Source organism: Anas platyrhynchos, chromosome 5, assembly GCF_047663525.1.
Source record: "Anas platyrhynchos isolate ZD024472 breed Pekin duck chromosome 5, IASCAAS_PekinDuck_T2T, whole genome shotgun sequence".
NCBI lineage: Eukaryota > Metazoa > Chordata > Aves > Anseriformes > Anatidae > Anas > Anas platyrhynchos.
The window spans coordinates 63392818-63420231 of NC_092591.1; the positions used below are offsets into that span (position 1 = coordinate 63392818).

At 34.7% G+C, this 27414-nt stretch overlaps 1 protein-coding gene across 7 annotated transcripts in view; it reads right to left on the reverse strand.

The window, feature by feature from the left end:
- Positions 1–27414, reverse strand: part of SBF2 (SET binding factor 2) — a 255561-nt gene that overhangs the window by 116717 nt on the left and 111430 nt on the right. For all 7 annotated transcript variants that reach the window (XM_038179378.2, XM_038179377.2, XM_038179376.2 and 4 more), the window contains 4 exons: positions 19148–19261; positions 17383–17493; positions 15464–15569; positions 791–923 (listed from right to left, as the gene is read on the reverse strand). In XM_038179378.2, coding sequence (XP_038035306.2) covers positions 791–923; positions 15464–15569; positions 17383–17493; positions 19148–19261 — 464 coding nt within the window. The remainder of the gene's footprint in view (positions 1–790; positions 924–15463; positions 15570–17382; positions 17494–19147; positions 19262–27414) is intronic.

The window sequence follows — 27414 nt, forward strand, 5'->3', positions numbered from 1 at the left end:
GTCTTTTTGCTTAAAATCCAAATGATTTGACATTAAGTTTTCCATTTCAAAAAGCTGGACTAAGTTATGACTTTTTAGAGAGGTTCAACTTGTTGATTTAAATTCGTTCTCTGGTGGACATTTGTCAATGACTTAAAACTGTGTTACAAGTTAATACAGATGTTATCTTAGAAACAAAGAATCTTTCAGGTTATAAAGGGCCTCAGGAGATCATTCAGTCCAACCTTCTGCTTAAAGCAGAGTCAAGACTGAATAAAGACCGAGTTGTCCTGGGCTTTGTCCAGTTGGGTCCTGAAAACCTACAGGGACAGAGTTTCCACAGTCTTCCACTCTGTTCCAGTGCTTAGTTATCCTCACAATAAAACATGGTTTCCCTGCATCCAGTCAGAAACCTATCCCTCTGCTATTTCAGTTTATGACCACAGTCTCTCATGCTCCTGGCACGCACCTCCTCTTACTTATTGGCACACTGCTATTAGGTCTTGTCCAAATGCTCCCTTTTCCAGGCATTTACTCATCAATTATCACTAACAAGTCTTACCATATGACTGATGCTGTAAGTAGAGTTCTATTGTATTTATAGGTAAGATGTTTCTCCTTTCATTGTTTCCACTGTCTTAACACAACCAGATTTTCACTGATGCAGTGTACAGCTTAGGACTTTTAGATCTGATTGTGAAAAAACTTGGCTTATTTGAATAAACACAGCAAAATTTCGTTAAGGAGAATGAAATATGAGTTATAAATATAAAACAAGTCAAAGAGTTCAGAGATTTACAGCTCAACTCACCTATATTTGAGGGGAAACATCAAAGACTCCAGAGCCCTACAGGCGTCACTAAGCCTCTGAAAACTTGCAGAGTGAAAGAGAACCTTATTTTCTGTAAGCACGGCACAGAATAAGCTGAGTACATTTTGGATTCCTTTAAAAAAAAAAAAAAAAAGAAAGCAAAGCAAAGAAAAAATAAAACAACTTGCCAAAACAAGACACAAAACTACATTAAAATGTAACCATTTTCTGAAGGAATTTTCAAAAGAACGTGTAAATGCATAAATCACCAACCACCGAGTTTTTCTACCTTTCCTCTAATTAACGTAGCTTCCTTTCTATTTCTCAGGTTGCTAAAACACCATCTGAATATATTTCATATACTTCTACGTTTACAATATGTTATAACTCCCTTTCAACACCACTTTCAAGAACTTCATCCTCTCAGCAACACTTCATAATGACTTCAAACAGTACAATGTGCATCTTCTGCACAGCCTCCTCTGTATCTAGAACTCAACTGTGGTCACTGATCCATGCTTAACTTCTAAACCTTGATATAAAGTCCATGAAAATAAATCATACTGCAGAGCTCAAAGACAAAAAAGAGCCAGATTTCCTCGTAAACACACTCACGCTTTATCTGTGAAGAGCACTGTAGGAGTCACAAGGTTAAAAAAGGGCAGTAAGAGTGTGCGTGTCATTTCGAAGGATAAGTTAAAGAAGAGCTGACTGCTTAAACAAGCCCCACTAGTTTTAGAGTAAGACAGGCGAATCAGATGATGTTTTTGTTTGTTTGTTTGTTAAAAAAAATAAATATATATATATATATATATAACTTTTCTAGGAGATAAAGCCCTATGCTTAGAGGGAAAATCAAAAATATATTTCCTTTAAAACAAAAGTTCCATCCTGAGAAACAGACATGTCTGAGATATGCCAAAATTTATGAAATTTCCTGCAATATTCTGGAATGTATGATGGTTCCCTGAAGATATAGCTTGTGTTATCAGGAAAATAGTCTGTATTACCTTAACAAAACTACTGCTTATCTTAAAACAATCTTCCCAATATGAAGTGACTACTAAGAGCCACCACAGTCATATTATAATTAACACTTCATTTTGCTTCAGTAATTTTTATTTCATGTTTTGACTATATTTTCCTCTTTGACATTTAAATTTTGCTTCCTATAAAGGACAAGGATTCAGAGGGTTCTTGAGAAAAAGACTCAGTTCTTAGGAGGAAAAAGTCAATAACATAAAAGCTTGTGATTTCTAACTCTGTTCTCCAGGAATCTTAATAGCCGCCTCATGAAATCAAGGCAGAGATTTGAGACAACTCAAGGATGGGAGTCATGGAAAAACTTAGCAAGTTACTGTTGCAAATACTATTGCCTTTAGCAGCATAAATAATGCTGTGCTAGTATAAATCACACTCCTTTGCAATACATGATGTAATGACAGGGTTCAAGAAAAATCAAGTCTGCTTATGTGAATCAAACACCACTTCCCAGCAAATGGTTAGAAGTTAACTTGATACAGGGTCCTTTCTTGTATGCAAGCATGTATAGATCTGTACTCCAACTTAGAAACTGTTTGTTGCCTGTACAACACAAATACTCACTTTTGGTGAATATAAGCTTTTGGAACAACTTTGGTAATTATCTCAAAAAGCCTCTTACAGTTCAAATATCCATAACTAAAATTGCAAGAGGTGGTTTTCCACTCTGTACATCTTAAAATTGCAATCTAGGCTGGGAGTTATAAAAACACTGAACATGACAGTTATAAAACATTTTCTCAATATTATTGACTACACAACTGTGTATTCTACAAAAAATAAAAACATTCATTTAATGAAAGCATTCAACAGGAAAATCAACCTTTTTTCTTGCAATGTGACATTCTCTCATTGTAGATTGTAATGATTCAAGAGTCTAGAAGAAATATCTTAATTCTAATACTTTTAAAAGTCATAACATTTATCCAGGATCAACATCATTCACTTGAGATCTCTTCTAAATGTAGGATTCCTCATCAGATATCAAAACAATACATGGTTCTAAATAGTACGTAACAATTGAACGCTTAAAATTATAAATATATACATATATATATACATATATATGTATATATATATATAAATATTTTACTAACAAAATGCGTAAATGAAGTGGAAATCAGGATCATTTGTTTATGTACAAGGACACCTGCAAGAACTTCTTGGCATCTGAAAATTGGTCTTTTTACAAAGGTACACATACAGTCTTATTTCTAGTGCCAGAACAAAATATTACAATTAAATTCGAAGTGTTATGGTTAAATTTATTTCTTGTCCTATTAAAAGCAAAACTGAGAACACATTCGCAGTATAGCATGAGATCACAGGTCTCCTAGAGACTAATAAAATGACATGCTATTGTATATCTAATACAGAGAATCTTCATGCTCTTCTATAACATAAAGCTGCGTATCTGTTAGATTTTTATTTTTATCACTGTAAGAAATGGGTTTTGGCAAGTGTCTTCAATTTACAGAAAATTCTGGACATCTAGTACATATACTTTTTTTTTTTTAATTTCTTTCTGATTTTTCAAGATGGTTTATTTTAAGAACCAAGTTCATATATACTATATTAAGACAGATCAAAACTCAGCATTTATATTCAGTTACTCAACTTTTCTACTTAATAGAGTATGATCTTGATAACCTGAAAAATAAGGTCTTAATTTCCATAAAATAAACAAACAAAAAAGATACAGCAATAACAGGTTTGTCATCTGAATTCAACTACAGCCCTTCCTTCCTCCCCTGGTTTTCTTGAAGGACAAAGTGACAATACTCAGAAAACACCACTTACTAGAGTAAAAAAGGAAGAAAAAAAAGCAAGCAAACAACCTTTTTTTTTTTTTTAATATATATATATATATAATTATTAAGCAGTGAGGACTGTATATGAGGCTTTCATAACTTCACTAGGGAAATTAGCCTGGCTTTGCTGTATATTAGCAGCTGTAGATAAAGATGTAGGTCTGCACTTCACAAAGGCATTTCACATTGTAGCTTAATCAACCCCAGTATGATCTGACATATAAGATGACTATTTTTAGCTGTTGCCTCCCTTGTATGAACTTGATGCCACGCATAAGAGTATTTACCGCAAATATAGTTTTTATTACATTCCATTAGCTGCCCTCTCAACTGTTAAGTGCTTTCTCACTGGCCATGGAAGACGAATTTGAAATGTTTGCTGTGATGCAAACGCAGCAGCTGTAGCCCCAGCTTTGCTGAGTTAGACAGACACCATTTTATCTACAGAACTTGTGATGATAACCAAAATTGAAAGCATCTCTATCACATACCAGCAGGTTCTGTAAGGAGTAACAGGAAAAAGACAGGACACTGGGGAAGATCCAACTGTGAGTTTGAAAAGGGACAAATGAAAGCTGTCACCAAAGCGAGGAGACAGGCTGGCAGCAGGAAGGAGTGCTCACTGCCCAACACACGGGAAGGGATAGGAGGCATTTTCTCTCCATTTTGGTGGACCTCGTGGAATGTCTGCAGTCCTTGAAATAAGTGGCTAAAAGCATGTGTGAAACGTGTATAAATATTGCTGTCACACAACCAGTCGTTGGCTGAACTCCCTCCCCGAGGACCCAGCGGGGGAGGACAGAAGGGCAGCACCCAGGGCACAGACACTGGCGCACCCTCTCTGTGAGGCTGATCAAAGGCCGGATGCAGGCGAGAAGCATGGGAGCAACGTGCACCCGTTACCTAATGAAACTGGCAGGACTTGAAGGCATCCCCAGGTTCAGCCTGAGCCTGGGATTTCAATGGTTTCAGTCTCCATCTCAAAGTTATTTCTAAATTCTCTCAGCCGTTTATGGCATCCCGAAAGCATGAAAAGCAGAAAGTCACCTCTCTAAAACTGACCGCATTTTAGCGGAAGCTGACAAAAGAGACCAGAAACTTGACTTTTAGAGTCCTAGGAATCTCGTGTGCTTACATTTGAAAACAAAATTATTTTCATTTTAGAAAGCTACCTCCAATACAAATGAATATTCATAGAGAGAGTATTTGATTTGTACTATCCATATATAAATCAATAAATGTCTTGTAAGAAATAACAATACAATGCAAATAAACAACAAGGAATAGCCATGGTTATTTCTTCAGTTATAGTTCACAAAAGCTAGATTTAAGGTAGAACATTGTTGGCTTTTCCCCTTTTCTTTCCTGAATGAAAGCATCATAGCCTAAAGAACATGAAACTTATACCAAAGGAGATATTCCAAAACCTTTTCTGTTTTGTGTTTGCATAGTAGAAGCACTCTTCTCTTGAGAAACTCAGCACCAATACCAACCAACTTCTTGACAGCTGGCTACTGTTTGTAGTCATGCTTGGGATAGTGAAATCCAGGTTAACCACTTATACTGACCAACTTGAACAGCCCAGAGAGTCCAGAGAGGTGCTCTTATACCAGCAGCTTTTTTTTTTTTTTTTAAATACTCTGTATATAACATAGAAGAATATAAAATAAATAAGTGTTCAGGATAGACATCTAAGCTGGTATTTTCTTATTTTCAAGGTGATCGTCACTAACTAACTTGATGCAAAATTATTGCTCCACACACACTTTCTTTTTCAGACATACTTTTTTGCAAGAATAGAAGTGATATGATTGTGAAAGAAATTTACATCTGACAGAATCAAATTACACATAGAAAGATTTTTCATTGCTCTCCTGTTTTAAACCATTTAAATAATTGATTAAATTATCTGGCCAAGCCAACAAGGTATTATTTCAAGCCAAGAATGTTATTTACTGAAAACAAACAGTCCAGAATAACAGCCTGAGTCCAGTTTCCTCATGCTGTAAGACAGAATCTTGCCTGTTTGTAACCTTGAACTGCACACTGGTCTTCAGACTCCACACTACATCCGATGCTAATTTGTCAGGGCATAAATAGACAACACGAAAAACAACAAACAAGTTGGTTTTTACAGATTACTCTTTTGCAGTTACAGACAGACATACATCCTGTAAAATATTATACATATGCTGGAAATTTTTGAATAGAGGCTTCCTGACCTTCACTCTTTTAAAGTATTTAAAGAATCTGTAATTTGTTCTAAATTATCTGACATCCTACATCAACAAATGTATCATTCTGCTGCTTCCTGTTGTTGTAGAATTTAAGTATTTATTTAAGTACAATTAAAAAAGTGTACTTGACAAACGATTAACCATCTTCTGTATTGCATGAAATCAAAATATTGTCACTAACATCTTCAGACTTTTTTAAAGAGTTATAAACACAAGATTTGGATTTTATATTCAACTCAACTAGTTGAATACATTATTATGCCAATATGCCACTCTTGAATTACTGGACACAAGAAAAAGCTTAACAGACAAAATAATCCATAATTTAGCCAGACTAATCCAGGAAATGGGTCTACAAAGACTGAAAAGCCTCTCTGAAAGGACAGCGGAGATTGCATAGCACAAGTTCTGTGCCAGGCAGCGTCACTCTCTGAAGGTAACTGGCAAACAAAATAAAGAAAAACTACAAAACTCTTTTCATTTTTATTTTTACAAGTAACTGCGAAGCACCGCTAATGAATGAATTACATGCTTAGCTAATAAGTAAGTGGCAGCAATTGTACTCAATACTCATATAGGTAATCCTTGCCAAAATGCATTTGTTCACCCAATCAAAAAATTAGACCTTATCTACAAACAACTACAAACAGTTTTTAAAGAAGTGTTATGTCATTCAGTTCAGGATCAATTTACATTTAGCAAATTATGCTGTTCTCTTAGAGTAGGACTGCACTCCAACCTGCATGATTAAATGACAGCCAGACTTGCTCACAAATGGGGAGCAACCTAGCTGTACCAGCACAGGGGTTTGTGAGGGTTAATTTATCCTACTGTCTGGCTGGGTAAACTGGAAAATGTGTGTCAGACAAGTGCCCCAAGAGATTAATTTATTTGGACTTTGTCAGACTAAGGAGGAAGAGAACCAGTTTCAAAAGCACAGAGCCTTCAGCTAAAACTCCCTCAAAGAATGGAACACTTCACAAAAAGTTTTCTTACTCATTTCTAAGCACACAGAAGCAAACAGTGGGTGTGACACACAGTACCAAAATCAAAACACATTTTTAGAAAGAAAGTTTGGATTTTGGAATGGAAGCGAAGGTAATTTAGTATCCAAACCACAAATGTTGCATGTTCTTTATAAAAAGCAGAGCAAGACAAAGACTTCTCTGCAAAGCAGTCTTCACGGAGGGTGGGAAACGGGAAGGCACCGGAGGATCATACAGAAAGATTATGGTATAAATACCAAAAAGGCCAACTGATCATTCAACATTGTATTCGAAGAGACTGAAAATGGGTATAACAAAAAGGCCTTTTCAGCTGACACATAAATATTCCTACCACTATTGCTCCCTCCAAGTCTAACAAAATTGTGTTCTGTCTACGCGGATATAAGCAAATGGTTGCCATCCAAACTCAAATATTATGCAAGCATGAGAAAACAGGGCTCAAACCTAGGAAGACACATAGCTATGTCTGTCATTTGCATGTTGATAACACTTTGTTATTATCAATTTCATTACGTCCCTCTGCAGACATGCTTAAAAGAGGAACAAATGCCCCTTGAATTTCTTGAGCCTTCAGACACAAACCTGACTATACACTTAGCAAGCATGAGCTGCATATATATATTTTTTTCCAGAAGTAACGATGCAGCTAAAGACAATTAATGACAAAATATTTAGAGAACAAGGTCTTCATCTCTGAAAGACAGAAGTGCAAAACCATTTCATATGCATAGTTTTAAAGCTATACATAAACCAAAACAAGACTTAAGATAAGCTCAAGATTTATGGCAGTGTTGAGTAGTTTTCTCAATAAAGCAGAACAGACAATGGAAGGTAAAACAGGTAAAATAACCAGGAAGGTAAAATAATGCTTGAAGCATATATTGAAAGCATTCACTTTGCAGAGAGGTAAATGCCTAATTTATATGACAAATCATTTTGAATTGTACAAATGTAACCCATATTACCAATGAAGGTTTGCAACTGATTGTATGCCTGATTGTCTCTCTCATATAGACAGATTTAATAGGTGCTGTGTTTCTATTTCATTATTTTTATTTTACCGAACACATACCAAAACCAATTCCTGTAAAGAATAAATGCCAACAGAATGTCAGTCAAAGCAGGTTTGCATAGAAAATTAAACTTAGAGCTGTTAAGGGGAAGGTATTATTTAAGGTTTCTTTCACCTACAGGGAAGGTAGCAAAGAATATTTCTCTGATATGAAGCTGTTAACTAGTAAATTAGAACTTTTTTTTTCTTTCACTGACTGTTCATATACATTATCATTTGAGTAATATTCTGTTTTGCTGAAATATTATTTAATTCATTTTCACGTCTCATCTTCTGCTTGCTTACTTATCTAGTAAGATACCTAAAACAGAAAGCTATTTGGTTTTGACATTTATCCCATACATACCTAGCCCTGAGAAAGATGCAAGTAGAGGTACACAGTAACCCTGTAAGAACCTAACATCAGTGTACAGAATTTCTTTATTACTCTCACAGGCCCAGACTCAACGAACCAAAACACACTGAAAGAATTTTGTAAAAGAATTTTGAGTGGACTAGGATAACAGACACACACTAATGAACTAAAATGTTGTCTCAATCCCCTAAATAGAAGAGAGGTATCCATTTACTCCATTGGGAGCAAATGGATACCCATAATTTGACTGTATTCATTTAAAACAAAAAATGTCTTTTGACAAAACAAAGCAGAGAGCGAGCAATAATACCATGAAGATCCTTAGAAAGAAAATATCTAAGAATGAGAAGAGTATTGTCATTCCTGAACTGTACACAGGAAAAATGGTCAAGGATACATAAGAAACTGCAAACATATCTGTTTCCTGTCTAAGGACTACAAAGTCTTTCTCAAGGGACAAAACTACTGCAGCCTTACATTAATGGAATCAAAGAAATGCAAAGACAGCAAGACCAGAGGTGGCTGATCAGGATGTTCTCTTAAAGCCATCTTCAGACACTGGTGGTTGATACCCATGAAGCATAAAACCACAGGTAGTCTTGTTAAGAAAAAGAAAACTGCAGAACACTATAACCACGAAAAGTGAATAAGTCTCTTTAGTTTCTTAAGTATCTGGATTTTCTGCAAAATGTTTAGAAAAAAAAACAAAACACAACTTTGTGAAATCCTCTGAGATTTTCCAACCTCCTGCAATACCGATATCTCAGCACAAACGACAACTAAATAGCTAGCGATTCTTCAGCAGTAAACAAGGGATGAATGTTCTTGTTAGTCTTAAGTGTATTCATCACATGTGCTATAAATCTGTGCACACACCAGGTTAGGATAGTTAACTAGACTGTATTCTGGTGCATGACCCATCTGCTCCTTACATTCTAGCAGAATGAAGGAAACTTCATAGCATGTGCAACTCCCCTTGCCAAAACAACAGTGAAAAGTATGATGGTGTGGGATGCACACTGATCTATTTGAAAGAAACCTGCAGGTATCAGGAGCTATGTTGCAAAATTGTCTGTGTGGGGAGGCAAAAAAAAGCAAACACTGATCAGCCTGGGTCCTCAAGAAGAGGGTATCAGACAGACGAGAAGGTTTTGTGTTACAGCATGGGGCATTTTCTTTTTTATAAAGTATTTTCACAGTACAGCATGAAAAGCTTGGTTTATATTTCCATTTTAATTAAACTAAACTATACTGGATGAAAATACATTCCTGTAGTTAACTATTTTCCTGATGGCAACTGTCAGAAGTTAAAATAATCAACCACTGCTTTCTTTTATCGTAGTTGATATTAAAAATTCATTAAATTCAGTAAGACTTGTGAAAAGGCAAATTTTCTTACTATACAAATGAATGTAACTGTTATTGTTCTTACATTATAATCACTGACTAGTGACTTAACTTAGATTTAGTTTCACGTTTGTTTTCATTTTGCACTAGCAGCTGGTTATCTGGCAATCAAAAGACCTAATGTGGTGGTGATGTTGAGTAAATTAATGAACGAAGGAATGAGGAAGTAACTGAAAAAGTAAAAAAGACTTACCACCTATTAGGTTTTATTTCTATATGATGTCAAAAATATAACTAGATTTAAAAACAGTATGTTGAAAAAGAAATTGAGCCTGTAACCTTGCCAGGATAACAGAAAAGAATGCAGGTATGAAGGCATGCAGAGCTGTCATTGTTATCAACCAGAGTGATACTCAGTGGAGTTAAGAACTTAAATAGTTTCAGAAGAGTCTTACTGAATCAATACTATACAAATATATATATATATATATATATATATATATATATATATATATATATAAAATATATAAACATATATATACACATATATATATATAAAATAATGATATCTACATATTTCAGATTTAAATATACCATGTACTTCTTAAAAAAACACAACTATATTAGCAAAAGTTTAAGCATGATATTACAAGAAAAAATATGGAATGAAATTCCTCTAGAATTGCTTTTTTCTCTCCTTTTTAGTACAAGTATTACCACTAAATTTTTGAAATTTAAATATCATTTTAAGTGCTATAAAATTTGCTATGCAATAATGAAAAAAACTATTTCTGCATTCATATCAGTAAAAATAGAAAGACAAGTAATCTGTTCTGAGTACGATCTGTTTCAGTTTTTTCTATAAGCAAAAATAAGCTTCTTTTACCTGTATAACTATTTGTTTATTTATTAGACATTTGCTTTTTGGAATTTACATTTTTCTCATCTCTGGGAAACCTTTATCTGTTTTAATTTTTCCAGGAGGCATCTTCTAAAGTTCTACTCTCAGTAGAAAAAATGTTAGTTACTCTCTTCTCATATACCTCAAAGGACATTTTCATTTAACAATTAAAAATACCACTTCATTGTTATAGAACAAAAAGTAATATTGAATTGTACTATTTTTCATATTGGAAAAGCTTCTTAAAAACAGCTTATTAAATACAGGCACTTAAATATATAGTATGGGGTTTCTTTAACAGTCGTATTTACTTATGCTAGCTATCTTTTGTGAGGTTTGTACTTTGCTTAACATGAACTACTGCATTTTTCATCTCACTAAAAATCCATCAGTAATACAAGACTGGACTGCATAAAACGTAAGTGTGCATCTTACTCCATGTGATCTGTGGTTCTGCTAAACAGCAAACACTACAGGAAGTGTCGGTCCCTGCTACCCAATACATTTTGGAGCCCTCTCCCCTGCTGGCTGGCATTGTGGCACCAGTGCCACGCTAATGGACAACATAGACATCTACCATCTCATTAATAGACAATGAGAAATAGTCAAGTGTTCTAAAGACATGAACCATTTTGAAATGCAATATTATGATCATTGTTTTTCCACCTAATCCTTGTTGATGAAATAATTTTTAGGTGTAATGATCCAGCTACAGGCCTGGCTTTTGTCACATTATTCCCATATATTATTATTATTAATTTTTCCAATAAAAAAGAACATATGATTTAAAGTGTCAAAGAGTGATGTTCCTTATTATGAAGCTTAAAACATTTGGGGATGTTTTTCCCACTTGTAGCTTAATGCTAAGTAAAAATAAAATTTCCAGATATGCTGCAAGCTTAGTAATATAGGGAGGATCATCCTCTGACACACTATCCTGCCAAGCAGAAAAAGCATGATGAGACTACTATTGCACAATATTTCTCAAAATAAATGTTGAAATTACTTTTGTATCTATTCATAGTGGTAAATTTTGTCTTGCTGCCCATCTTTCTCCAAAGAAAGAGCTATTTTTAAAAAGGTGATTTAATCAGTTCACAAATGTTTTTCTAACTACTCCTCATTTTTCTATTAATAATTTAAATAGGATTAAATGACTTGTACCAGAAGAGAAATAACTGAACATATCGTTACTTGACAAACAGCCTAGTCAATATTTGCGTCCTGAACACAGGCACTTGATGGAGTCACAGCTGTCACCAAACTACTGTCCAACACCCTGCTGGACAACAGAAGTCAAATGCTTTTGCCCAGGTCAGTAGAGACAAACATGCATTTACATGTAGCTTGTTTCTTTGTTTTATTCCACAACCTCTGCATACAGATATAACTCTTTTCCAGTAAATCCAACCAGAAATTTCACATTAACAAACCTTAGTCTCTAGAGAAACGTAACAATCCTTTCAAAGAGATTCACCACCTACATGTGAAAGGAACTAGGGCTATTCAGTAAAGTGACATACACTAAGTAGAAACATTTTTTAATTTCTGTCCTTACAAGATACAAGGTGAATCTTCTATTGTGCTATATTCTCAGATACTCAGACTCAAAAAACTTTGACATCAGCTGGGAACTGATGTTCCCACTCTACAGAATTCTAAAAGACTCTGTCCTCCAAAAGACCATCAGAGAGGTTTCTCCTAAAAATCTGAAAGTGTTGTAAATCAAAAAATGAAAAAATGGGGTACTGGGATAATTTGGGAATAATTTTTTTTTCTTCCTCCTAGGAAGAAAGCATCATCTCCTCAGAGAAACAGGATGTAAGCCTGTAGATTCTCTGTGTGATTATATGCCAGGTTTTATAATCACATACTTTCCTCTATCTCTCTCTTCTTCAGGCCAAATGAAGTGTCACTACCCAGTGCTGTGAGTAATGAGCAAGATTTCTTGCAATTTCTCCCTCCCTCTCCATCTCCTGCTGATTTTTATATCCTTCTTTCATATCCAGTGTGTGCAAGCATACTTGGAAAGGGTACCAGGTACATATATGCTTACTGACTCTTATACTCCTTACAAGCCACCATAAAGCAAGAAAGACTGGACCTCCAAAATTTAGTGCAACTTAGGATAAGAAAAGAAAGCAGTAAAAATATAGAAATCAGACTGTTTACAGCAAGTATGCTAATGGACAATGGGAAAAGAAGAGATAGTAGACAAAGAGTATGTCAGAGGTGTAGACACATCCGTGTAGACATTTACTCATTAATAAAACGTCCTTAATAAAATTGACTTACATCCCATGTGTCTGAAAGTGATTTTCAATTCTCATATGAAGTGTTGTTATTCAGTTTTATACACGAGTGGAATTTATAAAGCTCACTCTGCACACAAGCTTACTAAGAATTCAAGAGAAAGAGATGGTCCTCTTGGTTTCCTCTTCCCTATTTACATTCCCACTCTCCCTCCACCCAGGTTCTCTCTATAAATCTGATGGATACAATGACTTTTCAGATTGCCTTTGTTGTTGGTCTCAGACCAATCCTGTGACATAAAACACAACCCAAGTTTGCCACACAATACACAAGTGTCAGATGTTAGCTAATCTAAGCACTGGCTAAAAGTCTTGCTTTCTTTGACATTTTCAGAACTGTGAATTTACAGTAACCTTTAGTAGAATTGCCCAAAATAAACTGCCTTAACTTAGGTACCTCATACCATACTTACAGAATAAGCACACCATACCACATGACATACCATACAATACTTATGTTGCCTCATGCCATACTTTACATTTTCACAAAAGAGACAATGTTGTTGGGCCTTTCCACGTTTGAACCATGGCCTGTAGTATGTTCTGGGTAATATCAATGACATAATAACCCAAGTAAAACCTGACTGTGGTCAGGATAAGTAGCATTTATAATACATTAGCTGCATTTTTTAATTTAAACCACTATCAAAAAAAAAATAATATTCCATTTGGGATAATATTCTTTTAGGAAGGATACAATTAAACATTACCAGTAGTAGATGACATTGTACTTATTAGATCTGATACCACTTCCTGTGACATAAGTTTTAATGGCTCTGTGATCTGAAATTTTCTGTTGCCTGGATTTTCTACTGCCAAACGACTAGGTCTTAAAACTAGCTGGAGTAGGAAACACAAGTTACTACTGTGTTGACAAGAATAATTTCTCCGTGGATGCTCAGCAAGAGTTATTACACAAAACTATCATTTCTCCAATATTTCTGAAGCATTCAAGAACATGGCTTCAAGAAATAAACACTTCTGTTTTTCTCTTTCATGTGGTGACCAGAGTGCAGCTAGTTTTCAAAATCCAATCACTCCGATGTATTTTCTGTGGCTTACAAAAATGCATACTTGCTGAGAATTTGGGCCATAGTCCCCCAGTCTCTTTCATGCCTAAGTAAGGTTTAAGATTTGAAAGCAGTCTCTTAAAGAAGAAAGATGATCTGGCTACATTGGAGTATTTTAAGTATCTACATTAAATTTGGTTCCCATTACAAAGGATCTGTTTACAATTGCTTACTGTACACTAAACTCTCTATTATGACTGACTGGGGAGAGCAGTAGGAGCTTACCAGCCCTTTTTCAAACAATATATACTAGACCTTGTCTTTAAAAATAGTAGTTCTATGAATGAGACTGGAAAAAGATTTTCACTGTTTTATTTCCCAGAAGGAAGGCAATTTCTTCAACATGAGTCTAGCAACAAAATTTGCTATACAATTTATCTGCTTTAACTCCTAGTCCTCATCATGTTCTGAGACAGAACGATCATCAGCCTGAAAAAAAAATCCTCTCCAGATAGCAGAAATAATACTCTTTTGCCTTAATAAGAGAATGTTATTGGCTTGAATATTACCTCAGTATGTCATTTTCTGCAAACTATTTATTTAATTATTTAATGATTCTTATTTCAGCTATCTTTCCAGCCAAATTTCACGCCAGGTTTTATTGCAAATTGTGTCCTTAAGCACACTGTTTCTCTTTTTGTAGAATATATGAAAGAGAACTCTCTCTCTCTCTCTCTCTCTCTCTCCCCCACACACAGGATGCTTTTTCAAGTTCTCAGACTTCTCTTACTTTTCTGCACTATTCTATCTGGTAAACTGGTAAAACAGTTAGCATCTGTCCTTGTTTTCCATTTATGAGAAGAATGGTCAGCAACATATATTCTGAGGCCACTTAAGACTAACCATGAGGCTCACAGATTCAAAGAAAAGACAATTGATTTTGCCCTTAACCCATTGCTCCCACAAGTTTGTGCTTCCAAGTCACTTCAGAAGCCCAGGAAAAGAAGACTAATACAGATTGTTAAAATTCAATGAGAGGCATGAGATTAGTATTGAGGTACCCAGGTCATAGTTACATGAAGTTGTTCCTGTAATGAACAAGTAAGCATTCGCTGAGGAATGTGTTACATCTTCTTCATAAAAGATATGGAATGATAGACGATAACAGAATAACATGAATTCCATGTAGTTACCAATACAACTATATACTATCTTTTATATGAGCTTTTCCAGTTACAATAGTTTATTAACCTGCTTAGTTCTGTCCAGTTCGTACGATAACCAAGGGATGGGGAATCTTTTTCCATGAATGTCATTATAACCAAAAAGCCTGCTCACAGAACATTTGCAGACAGCAGATAACATTGCAGATATTTTACCACAGGCAGGAAGTACAAAAAGTTTATTATAATGTCTGATTAGGGGGATAAAAGCGCTATTAGTCATTCTTTCATTCCCCCCCCAAAAAATTAATATTTACCATGTAGCTTTCTTGGCGCATGATTTGAGCTGAATGAGAACAGAAAATAATTCACTCTGTAGTTTAATTTATTTTTTTTTCAAGTCAGGCCTAGACATACCCAGTTGCTGAAAGAGAAGAGCCACACTGGTGCCTGTAACAGGAAGACTATCATGTAGAGGAGTCTGTATCAGTTGTCGGTCTCCAGCTCCCAAAGAAAACAATTTCTGTAGAAAGAATTTTTTTTTAATTGAGTATAAATTTATTTTATACAGAATAAATACACTGTTGTCATACAGATAAGTGATTCATCCTGCAAAAATTCCATATACAGAATCTTAAAATCAGTACCAATAACTGAACTGACCAACGTAGATCTGAAACATCATTTGAGGACAATTGTATGTCTCTTTGTACGTACAGCCTGATAGTGCCAGCCTTGCATGTCCATTGAATTAGACAGTCTTAATCTATGTGTTTCTTGAAGACCTGCAAGTTTGTTGACACAACCACTTCCCTTGGTAGCCTATTCCAATGCTGTGCAACCCTTCCAGTAAAGAAATTTCTCCTAATGTCCAACCTAAAAGTTTTGCAGTTGATCATTTCAGCATTGGACATACGAACAATCTTGGAGGCCCTCAAGGTCTTCTGGAGATATACAACAAAAGAGTGTTCCTGTTCTAAGATACATAATTCAGATTTATCACTGTAAGCACAAAGATTAAGAAAGAAAACAGAAAAAACGATTTTCTGGTTAAAATGAAACTTTGAAAGTAAGAAACTAAAGTTACAAGTGAAATACCATTTCATCTGAAGAAAGAAAGCAGAAGGCAGAATAGCCAGAGGAGCATGCACTTTCCCTCCCTCTTCTAGCAGTGGGAAAAGACACTGTTGAAAGGCCCGTTTATGGATGGGGCTACAGGAGAACAGGATAGAAGGAAGAGCTAGAAATTCAAGTGGACCACCAGAATGTGTAATTTGAGGTTCAAATACCACTGAAAGTGGGGGCTCCTGACAAGATACAATCTAATTACTCCCCTTCAAAACTGAAAGGCTTGGGATGTAAAACAACAGAGACATGGTTTCCTGGAGAGCATTCAAGTAGATCTTGATTAAGCTAAGAGGAGATTTTGCCTCTTTTCGAGCTAAGGGAAATACCAAAGTAAACAGGGATATGGGTTTAAAAAAAAAAAAAAAAAAAAAAAAAGAAAGAATTCGTGATTTGTAGGATTTCAAGAATACATAGGTTGGGTATAAAGTGTGAGAAAATGCATATGAAATCTATCCTCAAATATTGCCAGCTGCGTTCTTGATTTCCAGGTATGTTTCATGATAAGGACTACAATTTCCTAGTAATACTACAGCATAATGTGAGGACCAAGCAAATAAGACCCAACGGAAACCTAAAAATATATAGGAATAATTTATTTAAAGTAAATCAACAAACAAACTTGACTATTTGCTCGCAGAAAGAAGTGTATTTACTGACAAACTTTTTTCTTATTTTTGAATGCATAGGCTACCAGGAATATTTAACTAATTCTGAAAAAAAACATGTCCAAGTAATTTTTTATTTTTTTTTTTTTTTAAGCATTTCCCAAAGGAAAGTCCATTGGAATCCTGAACTGCAACATGGAAAAGACACAGGTAAATGAACTAAAGGAAAGGACATGTCAAAAATTGCAAAGGAAAAAAAAAATCCATAGCAAGCACAAATATTCTTGAACACACATTATTATTAAAAACTAAACTTACATGAACTGCTTGATTTGTTACTGTGCCTTGTAAAAAGCCAACTCAGTGACAAAATTAACCCTTTGACCTTATCCTGGAATGGAATTTTTGCTGTCTTTAGAAGACAGGCCACAGGGAAAGCACTCACGGGCCACAGGGAAAGCACTCAGCTGAACTATGATCTTTTTTCAACAAAAATATTTAAAGAATTTATTTTTTGTTTTCTTCATAAATTAAATTAACTGGAAAAATACCCCCCCACACCTTTTTTTCTTTTCTTTTTTTTTTCTTTTTTTTTCCATTTACCTGAGACCCTCCAGAAGCAGGGACAAGGCATGAACAAAGATTTGCAATCAGAGTCTCCAGTGACACATTCAGGCTGTCCACATACACAGTATAGATCAGTCCCAGGCATGCCTAGAAAGACACACAAAATATGTTAGCCTGCTATGCAGGAAGGGCACACATCAGATTACTTAAAGATATATGTATATAATTTTTTTAAAAAGTGTCTTAATAGATAATGTAGTGAAGTACATTCCAATCTAAGACAAAGTTGTTATCAAAGCAACCACTCATTAAAAAAATTAACTGGGCTACTTAAAAGTGATGTATGTGTTGGCAGGTGCAGATATCCTCTTTTGTAAAGGAAATTCATTATTTAATTGAGTTTGTTCAATTATATAAAAAGTGCTTTACTACTAATTACTTTTAAGAATGATAAAATCATAGTTTTGTCTGCACTTTGAGCTCTCTGGACCTAAACCTGACTGGTTTCCAGAGTAAAACACTGATGCACCAATGAGCTTTTGATGTTCACTGTAAAACTAGCATCAAGAATCAACAATTCTGTACATTGTTTAACTTGCATTCTTTATTTTATTATTTTGATACAAACATATTTTTAGAATGAACGGCATATTAACATTTCAGTATTTGCTTTGCATGGATTCAGTTTTGATTGAGAAATCACGGTACAGTTATTTTATTTTAATTTAATGTGAGATAACTTAACTTTATGTTCCAAAAAGCCTTTGAATAAAAGGAAATAACTATGTCCCACAACATCCTTTTGGTGCCTTTTAACTGCTACAATTTTGGTAATTCAGTAAATATCTTAGGAATTCTCTTCTTAGACATAATTCCAACAGTACCCTTTCATATAACACATAGTTAAGCTGAGAAACTCCTTGCCATGAGATGTTGTAAAATCAAGAGTTAAGAAATTGGACAAATTATATGAAAACCCATACAATTGACACCTCTGGTTCAGGATGTCATTAAACTGTAATTCACACAGGACTAGGAAAGTATTCTGTGGAATTATTTCTACAGCCTACCATTTTTTTTACACATTTGGCACTGCATTTGCTAAGCGATGCTAGCAGACAAAATCCTGAGTTATGTGGATTGTTAGTCTGAGTTGGTACAATCATTCTTCATGTTCAATGACAACTTACTGTTGAATGATTTTCCTCCCTTGATCTGTAAACTGAAGTATATATTATAATATATATTAGCTTAATACAAATTTAAGCTCTTAATTTCTCCCATAAACTGTATCTCATCAGCTGAAAGCGATCCAAGATCCTAAATCTCCGTTATGAATCTTAATTCTATCTGGAAGAAGCTCTGACATGTTTACCTTATAAATGAAAGAAAACTAGGATTCCACTATTGACTTATCACTATATATTTAATCAATTATCATTAATGTGTTATTTTTACTTAAGCAAGTTATTTTTTGTCTTAATAATTTACTTCAATATATAGTAATCTGAGCCCAGAAAAATCTCTATTTTGTCTTCTACATAGATTTAAAAGTACTTGGAGTTTTAAAAAAAAAAAAAAAAAAAAAAAAAAAAAAAAAAAAAAGCACTGCTTTAACCTGTAGGGGCTATTTACTATCATAAACATTGAATTTTATCTAGTTCAATCTAAGCTCTGCTTTTGCTGTTAAATTCCCAAATCAGTCCTGAGATGCTTTAAATCAGAGTACTGTGACTGCTATTCATTAAAAACAGATTTGTCTGCTGACAGAGATTATAAATAGCAATGGTAAATTCTTTACCCTGAAAATTTCTGGATAATCTAGTCTGGACACCAACACCAAACTTTTAGGAGCAAATACTTCAGCAGGCGGAATTAAACCAGACTCCTCTTCACCTTCGGTTTCTTTTGTTCCCTTGAAAACAGAAACATTTCAATTAATAAGCCATCTCTAGGTAAAATTTTAGCATTCTTGTAAGTCCACATTTCTCGGGATTTCAAAAAGACTTAACTAGAAAAGAAGTGTATGCCTTGTTTGAAACTAGTAATGAAGTCAACTAAGAGGAGATCATTCCAATGGTTACCTGAACTTTCTAAAACCTTCTAGATGTAGTTAAACCTACTGAAACTCATCTATAAAGCCATGCACTGGTGTAAATAAAGTTTCCTGAGACAAAGAATACAGATATCTATATCTGGATCTACATAGTCATCTCCAGCCTGATCCAACAAATTTGGAATTTCTTCACAAGAAAAGTAGTTCAAATTTCTCAATAAATTTCTCAATTTCTCAAACTTAAGAACCACTATGTTTCCGGTTAGAAAAAAACAGAATGGCACAATGCAGATAAACTTGCAGTTGTTCACGGTATTGTGCAACTTGCTATAACCTCCTTGCCAGCACTTATTTTTCAGTCACAAATACTTTATTATTAACTCCTAGCCAAAACGAAAGATGTCACTAATTATTCTAATTTCTGAAATTCCTCACATTCTTTGACAAATTCATTAACTGAGTTTCAAATGACAGTATGCTCGTTCCAATTTTTGCATGTAATCTCTCCACTCCTACACCACCCACCAAATTTCCAAGTGTATTATTTGTTCCTCCAAACGAGCATTCTTTTAAGCAAAAATCACTGTCCTATCTTAATTGGGAACACGAGAAAAATGACTTCCCTTTCCATCTGACAACATGAAATATCGGCCTTCTATTTCTATCATGTTCCTGGTCAGCACTTCAGTTTATTAAAAATAAACAAATAAATAAATAAATCCAACTTTGCTTTTCTCCTAAAAGAAACAAACCTGATAAAATTGTCTGAAATGCCAGGAATGCTGTGAATGAACTTTATTCTACTACCTCAATTCAGAATGTATGGTATCTTTAAGGAAATGAATGTATGCAATTAGAAATTGGAAAAAAAAATATATAATTACTTTGAATGACTTTATAAATAATTTAATTATGAAAAACATTCAGTTACTATAAGCCAAAATACAGAGCTCCTGTTGCTAACTCTCTTTTGTCTTGACCCTTGCTCCTTCTGAACAGAAGAAATTCAGGCTCTGACATGCATACCTGAAGTGATGAGCAGTTTATTTCATATTTATAATTTCAGATAATTACAGGTAGCATTATGATCATTAGCCACACTTCAAATAACCTTTATTATACTTACTTGAGTTTGGTATTCCAAAATGGAGTATCAGTTATGCGAAGTTAAATGTCATAAACAACTGGTAAAAATCACTGCACAAAGTTGCGACACTTAGGTACAGAATTCTTTCCTTGCCCATTCTTTAATAAAATTGCATAAAAACAAAGCAAATAACCAAATTGTTTAATCATGCAAAGATCCCTTATTCTCAACATGACACAGCAGGACGAAAAATAAGCAAAGACATTGGACAGAAAGATTCCAGAAATAGAAAGCAACAGTCGCATAACAAAGATTCAGTATAGAAGGGAAACTAGCACACCTACTGATTTGGGGGGAATAAAAAACAAACAAAAAATGATTTTTCACAGCGTCACACAGACTAATATGTAGCTAGTAAAAAAACAGAATTGTGCCTCTTGGAAGCTGCTGAACAGCTCTCAAGTTCTGTGTCAAACATACAAATGCACACAAATACTTGTATTTTAAAAGTAAGATTCACACGAACATGCGCAAACACACATACCTTAGTGGTATATAGACCTGAAAGACTGTAACTTTTTGTATTTATATCAGAGGGGAGACAAACGGTATAATATATTTAGGTGTTTTTTAATACACAAAGTAAACAAGATGATGAGGTTCCTGTAAAACTGCCTGGGGTTCCTCAGGACACTGAAGTTGGGTGGTATTCACTTAGTCTACAGTCTCTCAAGATATCAAGAATTGTATAGTGATGCTTATACATTAGGAGTCCAACAAAAGGCTCACATCTGGCTTAGTATCCTATCTTGAATGACACAGGCACCCCTGAAAAAGAGCAAGCCTCCAGCAAACACCATATATCACTAAACATAAAAAAACCTTCAACTGTTCTAAAGAACAATTATAAATTCTAGGCATAAAAGTAGCAGGTTCTGGCCAGCCAACAAATTTTGGACAATGACAACATTGGGAAAATTTAATTTAATGAATTAAAATTTATTCCATTTCTCATGGAAAAGGAACATGGAAGCTTCTCTAGATGAAAGCAGTACTAAGATAATGAAAACTCAGGATCCATAGACAGGGAAGAGAAAGGTCATCTTCATCAAATCCACTCAACCTCATATCAAGTCCTGTCTTAATTCATAACTAAATACAACTTAAAATGTTAAGTGCACAATAGCAGCACAGTATTAAACTGATAAATCATTTATACTATTAAAACAATTTCTCTTACTTCAAGGTCTACAGGCAAATGTACCAACGTGACTACAGCCCTAGTCCTTCCTGAGCTAAGTGTTCTGACAGGCAGGCAGGCACATTACTGGAAGTCAGGAGACTAAGCAGATAATCATGGCAAACACATGACTTCTAACCTACTTTGAAGCTAAGTATTAACAGCATATGCATTCTCTAGCAATGCTAAATACGAAGTGGTAAAACCACAAACTCAATTCTTTCTAGTTGTACTTCTCTTCAGACACATGCACATTTCACCTTTTTAAATTCCCTTTCTCATCTAAGGAAAAAATATTCTGTAAACAGAACAAACAATATGAAGTTTTGTTCTTAATAATTTTTTACATATAGCATTCAGTTTGCAAATAAATTAAGAATAACTGAATGTTAAAGAAAACCTTTCTAAGCATTCATAAATTAAAATTAAATGGTTTCAATAAGAAATGGGATAATGCTGTTACTATTTTTTAAAAACAAATCTAGTTAATAACCACAGTTTTCCTTTTGCACTTGTACTGGTTGGAAGAAGATGATAATTGTATTTGGCATACTGCTATGAGGCTTCCCAACATCATTCATCTATGTTGTTGGCAAGTAGTTTTTCATATTATGGTACAGCATATTCAGAATTTTCTTAATTTTAATTATATTTTCAAACAGATTCCTTTTTTCCCCTCCCTTTCTACCTTTACATATAGACAGACTTTGAAAACAGGTAAGATGAGGGAAAAATACCACTGGGTAGCAAAACAGTATTCCAGATGTTTAAAGATCCATTTAGTTCAAAAAGTGATATATATTTAAAATCTAATTCAGAATCATCTGTGACTTTAGAACAGAAACAAATACATGTTTTGTGTTGTGTTTAATGAGTTAAGGTCTTAAAAAAAAAGACTCTCAGGCTAAGGAATAGGTAACAGACTGACATAACTGTATTAATGAAAGGAACTGCATGATAATGTATGATCATACAAGTTTTCACAATATTTGGTCACCTGTAATTATAATTTGATTGAAGTTTATTTGATTGAAGTTCATCAGGATCTTGTCCCCTGCCTGACAATGCCAGAATCCTCTTTGCTTCCATATCTTGACTTAGCTTCTAAATTAAGTTACACAGGGAAACTGCAAACTATGGCTGACTCAAGTCCATCAAGCAGTTGGTCCAGAAAAACCCACCAGATAATACTGAGATTCTTAATATGTTCATCCAAGCTAACAGAAACCATCTTTGTATAAATCTTTGTTCCTTGTTCACATATTTTTATAGTGACAGTCTTGGCATCTGACACATGGAAGGTATATAGGAGTCTTTTTCTCGTTTTAAAGGCTGCCTTTTTTCTTCTAGACTCCACTGTATCCTTTGGATAAACGAATACATTGGCACTGCCAAACTGCTAACTTTAGGCATTTTTCAGACTAATTTTAAGTTGTCATATTGCAAACTGTTGGGAAAGTATAGACAACAGCACAACAATGAACGTTAATACTTATCTCCCATGAGATCAAAAACATTAAAAAAATAAAGGTGATGATCAATTCTAAAACTACAGAGAGATTTATATCTTTAACATTTTTAAATACAGTGAAATAGGCATGTACATGTATATGTTATTGTGCATGCAAGTAGAACACAATTGAGGATGTATCAATTTAAGTTGAAACAGAAAAATCCGGTCTGGTTCTACAGCACGCTGCTTAATTCGTTTACCCATGGTTTAGTTTTATTTGTTTGTTTGTTTCCTTTTTCTTTTCCTTTTTACCAATGAATAATACAATACATAAAAACATAATGAACTCTCAGAAAACAGTGAACATTCTTTTGAAGCTACGATGCAATTTCATTTTGCTCAACTTGTTTGCCACTGTTGTATGGCGAACTGTTCAGAGACTGACCAAGAAACTGTGTGGCCTGTATGTTTACAGCAAATCAATACATTCTTAAATTTCCATGAGTTTTAATGAATGTACACACCCACACCTAAACTCAAAAATTCATGTCAACTTCTGGCAACACACAGTAGTGAGTTTTTAGGTTCTTACTTAAATGAGAATACGGAGCTAGAGAGAGCACAAATGCATATATTCCAACTGTTTTCCTTTCTTCTCGTATCATGTGAAATGGACATTTAACATGTTTGTGTCCCAAACAGATGTGTTTGAGGTACACTGGAATGTACAATAACCAGATACAGAACTAACAGAATCACTTTATAGTTCATGAACTTTGTCAATAAAAATAGCCAAATTAATAAAATGTATTTGTGCAAGCATTTGAAAAAAAAAACATTCCCCCAAACAATTCGAGTTCAGATGGCAAAAAGAAAAACAAAACAAAACAACAACAATCAGCATTAATCGCCTGATAGCTAATAGCTTAGAAAAATTAACTGTGATCAGCATTGTTAATCATTACTCTGTCTGCTATTTATTTGTTTGCTCGCTTGTTTTCTGAGAACTATTTGTTCTTCAGTTCAGCCAAGGGATGTATATGGCATTAAGCCCAAACAGACAAATTCTGTCTAATTATTCAAGTATTTCTAATACAGGAGGTAACTGACAACTGGAGTTACCTGCCAACAGATCAGGCACAATGTCCCAAATCCACAGTCTAGAAAACGGTTTAATACAATTTTAATAGACGTAAATAAAATCAAATACTTGTGGGCTTGATACACATTATTAAATAAGGTATTACTTTACTTTAAATTAAACAATCAATAACAGCGTCTTTTTGCTTTAATAAAACCTCCACAGCTATGGAAAAGTGTAAAACCAACTGGGCACAATGTAGCATATGCACAATATAACAGTTCATCACTGCCTCCTGTTCCTTCAGCATACTGTGTGCACTGCTTGGCAAACCTGAAGCAAGAACGAAGGTGAACATCAAATAATCCCACTACATTTTCTATCCTACACATTTTGCTTGCTTTAGATCACAAATATATATTCACAGTTGAAAATTATGAGTTTCAGATGACATCTTGTGAAGGCCAAGAATAGTGTAATTATTTAGTTTCCACGCTTAGCATCAAAGCGGCATCAGAGACATTTCACTGGAGCTTCTCAGTGCGCTTGCTTGCCAAAGCAGCAGCACTCACACTGCGTGAAACATGACAAGAGAACCAATCAAACCGAGTGCAGAACTGTTAAAAAGTCCTTTGGATCAAGTTCTTTACTTACTGCTTAGTTTTACACTTTATATATTTCTGACTCCTGAACCCGATAGCCTCACATGAAAACGGGAAACCTCAACATCTGACCAAAAACCACAACAGCAAATGCAAAGTCAATGAGTTGCTTACAGTTAGTCTTAAGGGACAACAGTAAAAACAGCAACAACCAGGAAATCAGCATGCCAACTGAAATACGTTCAAACCAACAAGTGGAGGTAGCTCTTGACAAAACAGTTACTTATGAAACTCTTATGCTACAAAACAGTGCAAGTAACAGAAATGCACAGGAACCATGAGAGGATTGGACACATTCATGAAATTCATAGCGATTACTAAATATGCAGCAGGCATTTGTGGCTCCGCTGCTCCACAGACTGCAGAGGGAGCACCCATGGAAGCACCACAGTCACAGTCCTCTGCTCCTCCCTTGACATTTACTTCTATCCACCTTCAGAGACAAAATACTTTTTTTTTTTTTTTTTCTACAAAATGTTTTCTTTCTGTCCCCAAATTATAGTTTATTTTCTTTCTTTAATGAAAATTTTAAGCCTAAATTAGAGTTTATTAAATATAGGAAAAAAAAAATCAATTACGTGAATACTGACCTGTTTCTGATTCTCATCCTTCTTCCGGAGAACAAAATTTTACAAATAAAAAAGTGTATACAATTCTAAAACCTAAACTGACTTAATTTCAGGCTTGATCTCATTTATGGAGAATAGAGAAGAAAAGTAATTTTAGCATTCATATAGTGAGCAAATAAGCTCTTTGTAGTAGAATGAATTAATTTCATTTCCTGTAGCTTTATGTCATTAGATTAAAAAGATTTGTGGATTACCTGATGTTGGACAAGGGGGGCTTATAGTTTTCCCTCCTGTGTTAGTGGACAACATAACAGCTCTTTCTGCTTCCTACCCACTTACATACTTAAAACCTACTGGAAGCAGATCTCAGCTGTCAGGTACGTGTGGCTGATACTGGACCTGTTTAAAACGTTCCTTGTGGAAAATGAACAGATAAATGGATATTTTCACATAAACTTCAGTTTCAGCCTAAGAAATTACGTTAAAACTTTGAGTAGAAAGAAGTGACTGATTTTGTGTTACTTCAGTTGAAAATAGCAGCTCATTTACAGGCAACAGACATGGCAGCCAAAAAAACGGATGAAAGCAGCCAACTTTACTCATGTTAACCGTATTTTTTTTATTCAGAGATACTCATTGCTCTGATTTAGCCCTCAAACATTAAGGGCTAGTCTTCAACTTGCACGAACCCACTTTTGCTACCACAATCAGATTATTTTAAGATGTCAGCTCTGCTTTTAGCAACTGACATTTAACTTAAAAATAACAAACAATCTAGCCAAAATCTGCATTAGGAACTGAAGTAAATTTTTAAAGATTAGAATGACCTACCAGCATAGTCCAAAAAAACTGTTCAAGCTATTGAATGTAGGTGATCTTAAGGGACTTACCCAGCTTGAGAACACATGAACAACTGTTCAATCAATGTTCAGCAGAATTTTAGCACACGTGAACCATAACCATCCCTCCTCTTCTGTCTCTACTTTCATCTTCAGAACCTCAACATGTCTGTCTTGAGTTTGTATGCCCAAATCTGCTACTTATCAAATCTCCAACACTGAAGTCTTCTAGAAAAAGCAACTCTGAACTGTAATCCAACTCTCCAAGACTAGTCCATCTGCTCTTTGTTTCTGTTGGTTCTGGATGACTAGGTACTTCCAGGTCTTTGAATCACATCTGCACCACCTCTGTAAATTGCCTTTTTTTTTTTTTTTAGGGACATTAGGCATCTTCAGGCATCAGGACAACCCAGGCATGCTGATTGTACATCTCTACTCAGGATGCACATGCCATTCAAGTCAGTGCATTTAGTTCTGATTAACATTGGGCAGAGAAGAAATATTAGGTTCCTTTTCATGTCAGAGTGAGGAAAACCCATTTAAACTGAGGTATTAATAGAAAAGTTAGAAAATACGAAACATTTGATATAGCTTTGCAGTTTTGTGGGTGGAAGCTGACAGGCATAATTTCAAACTCGACGGAAATTAAAGGTTGAATATGATGCTTAGGGACACGGTCCCTAATGGATAATGTTGGTAGTAGGGGTATGGTTGGAACAGATGATCTTAAAGGTCTTTTCCAAACTTATTGATTCAATGATTCTATGAAATATGAACAGATAGTGAAATTATAGTTGTACTTTTAATAATTCAGTCAGTCAGAGAGAATGAACATCTGCCATTACAAAAACTTTCACTGTAGTTCTTCATGATAGTTATACAAACAGTTTGCCCTTTGCAAAATTTTGCACTGAAATTGTGTCAAGGTCAGCAAGCCCTTTGTTTTTCTACTAACAGCACAGTAAATGAGATGTGGAGATCATGCATGATTTCTTATTTTAAGAAAAATTATTTGAAGCTTTAGTAATCTCATGCCAATTACTCATTTGGGACAGATCCCTTTCTCTACACGTGGTTTAAG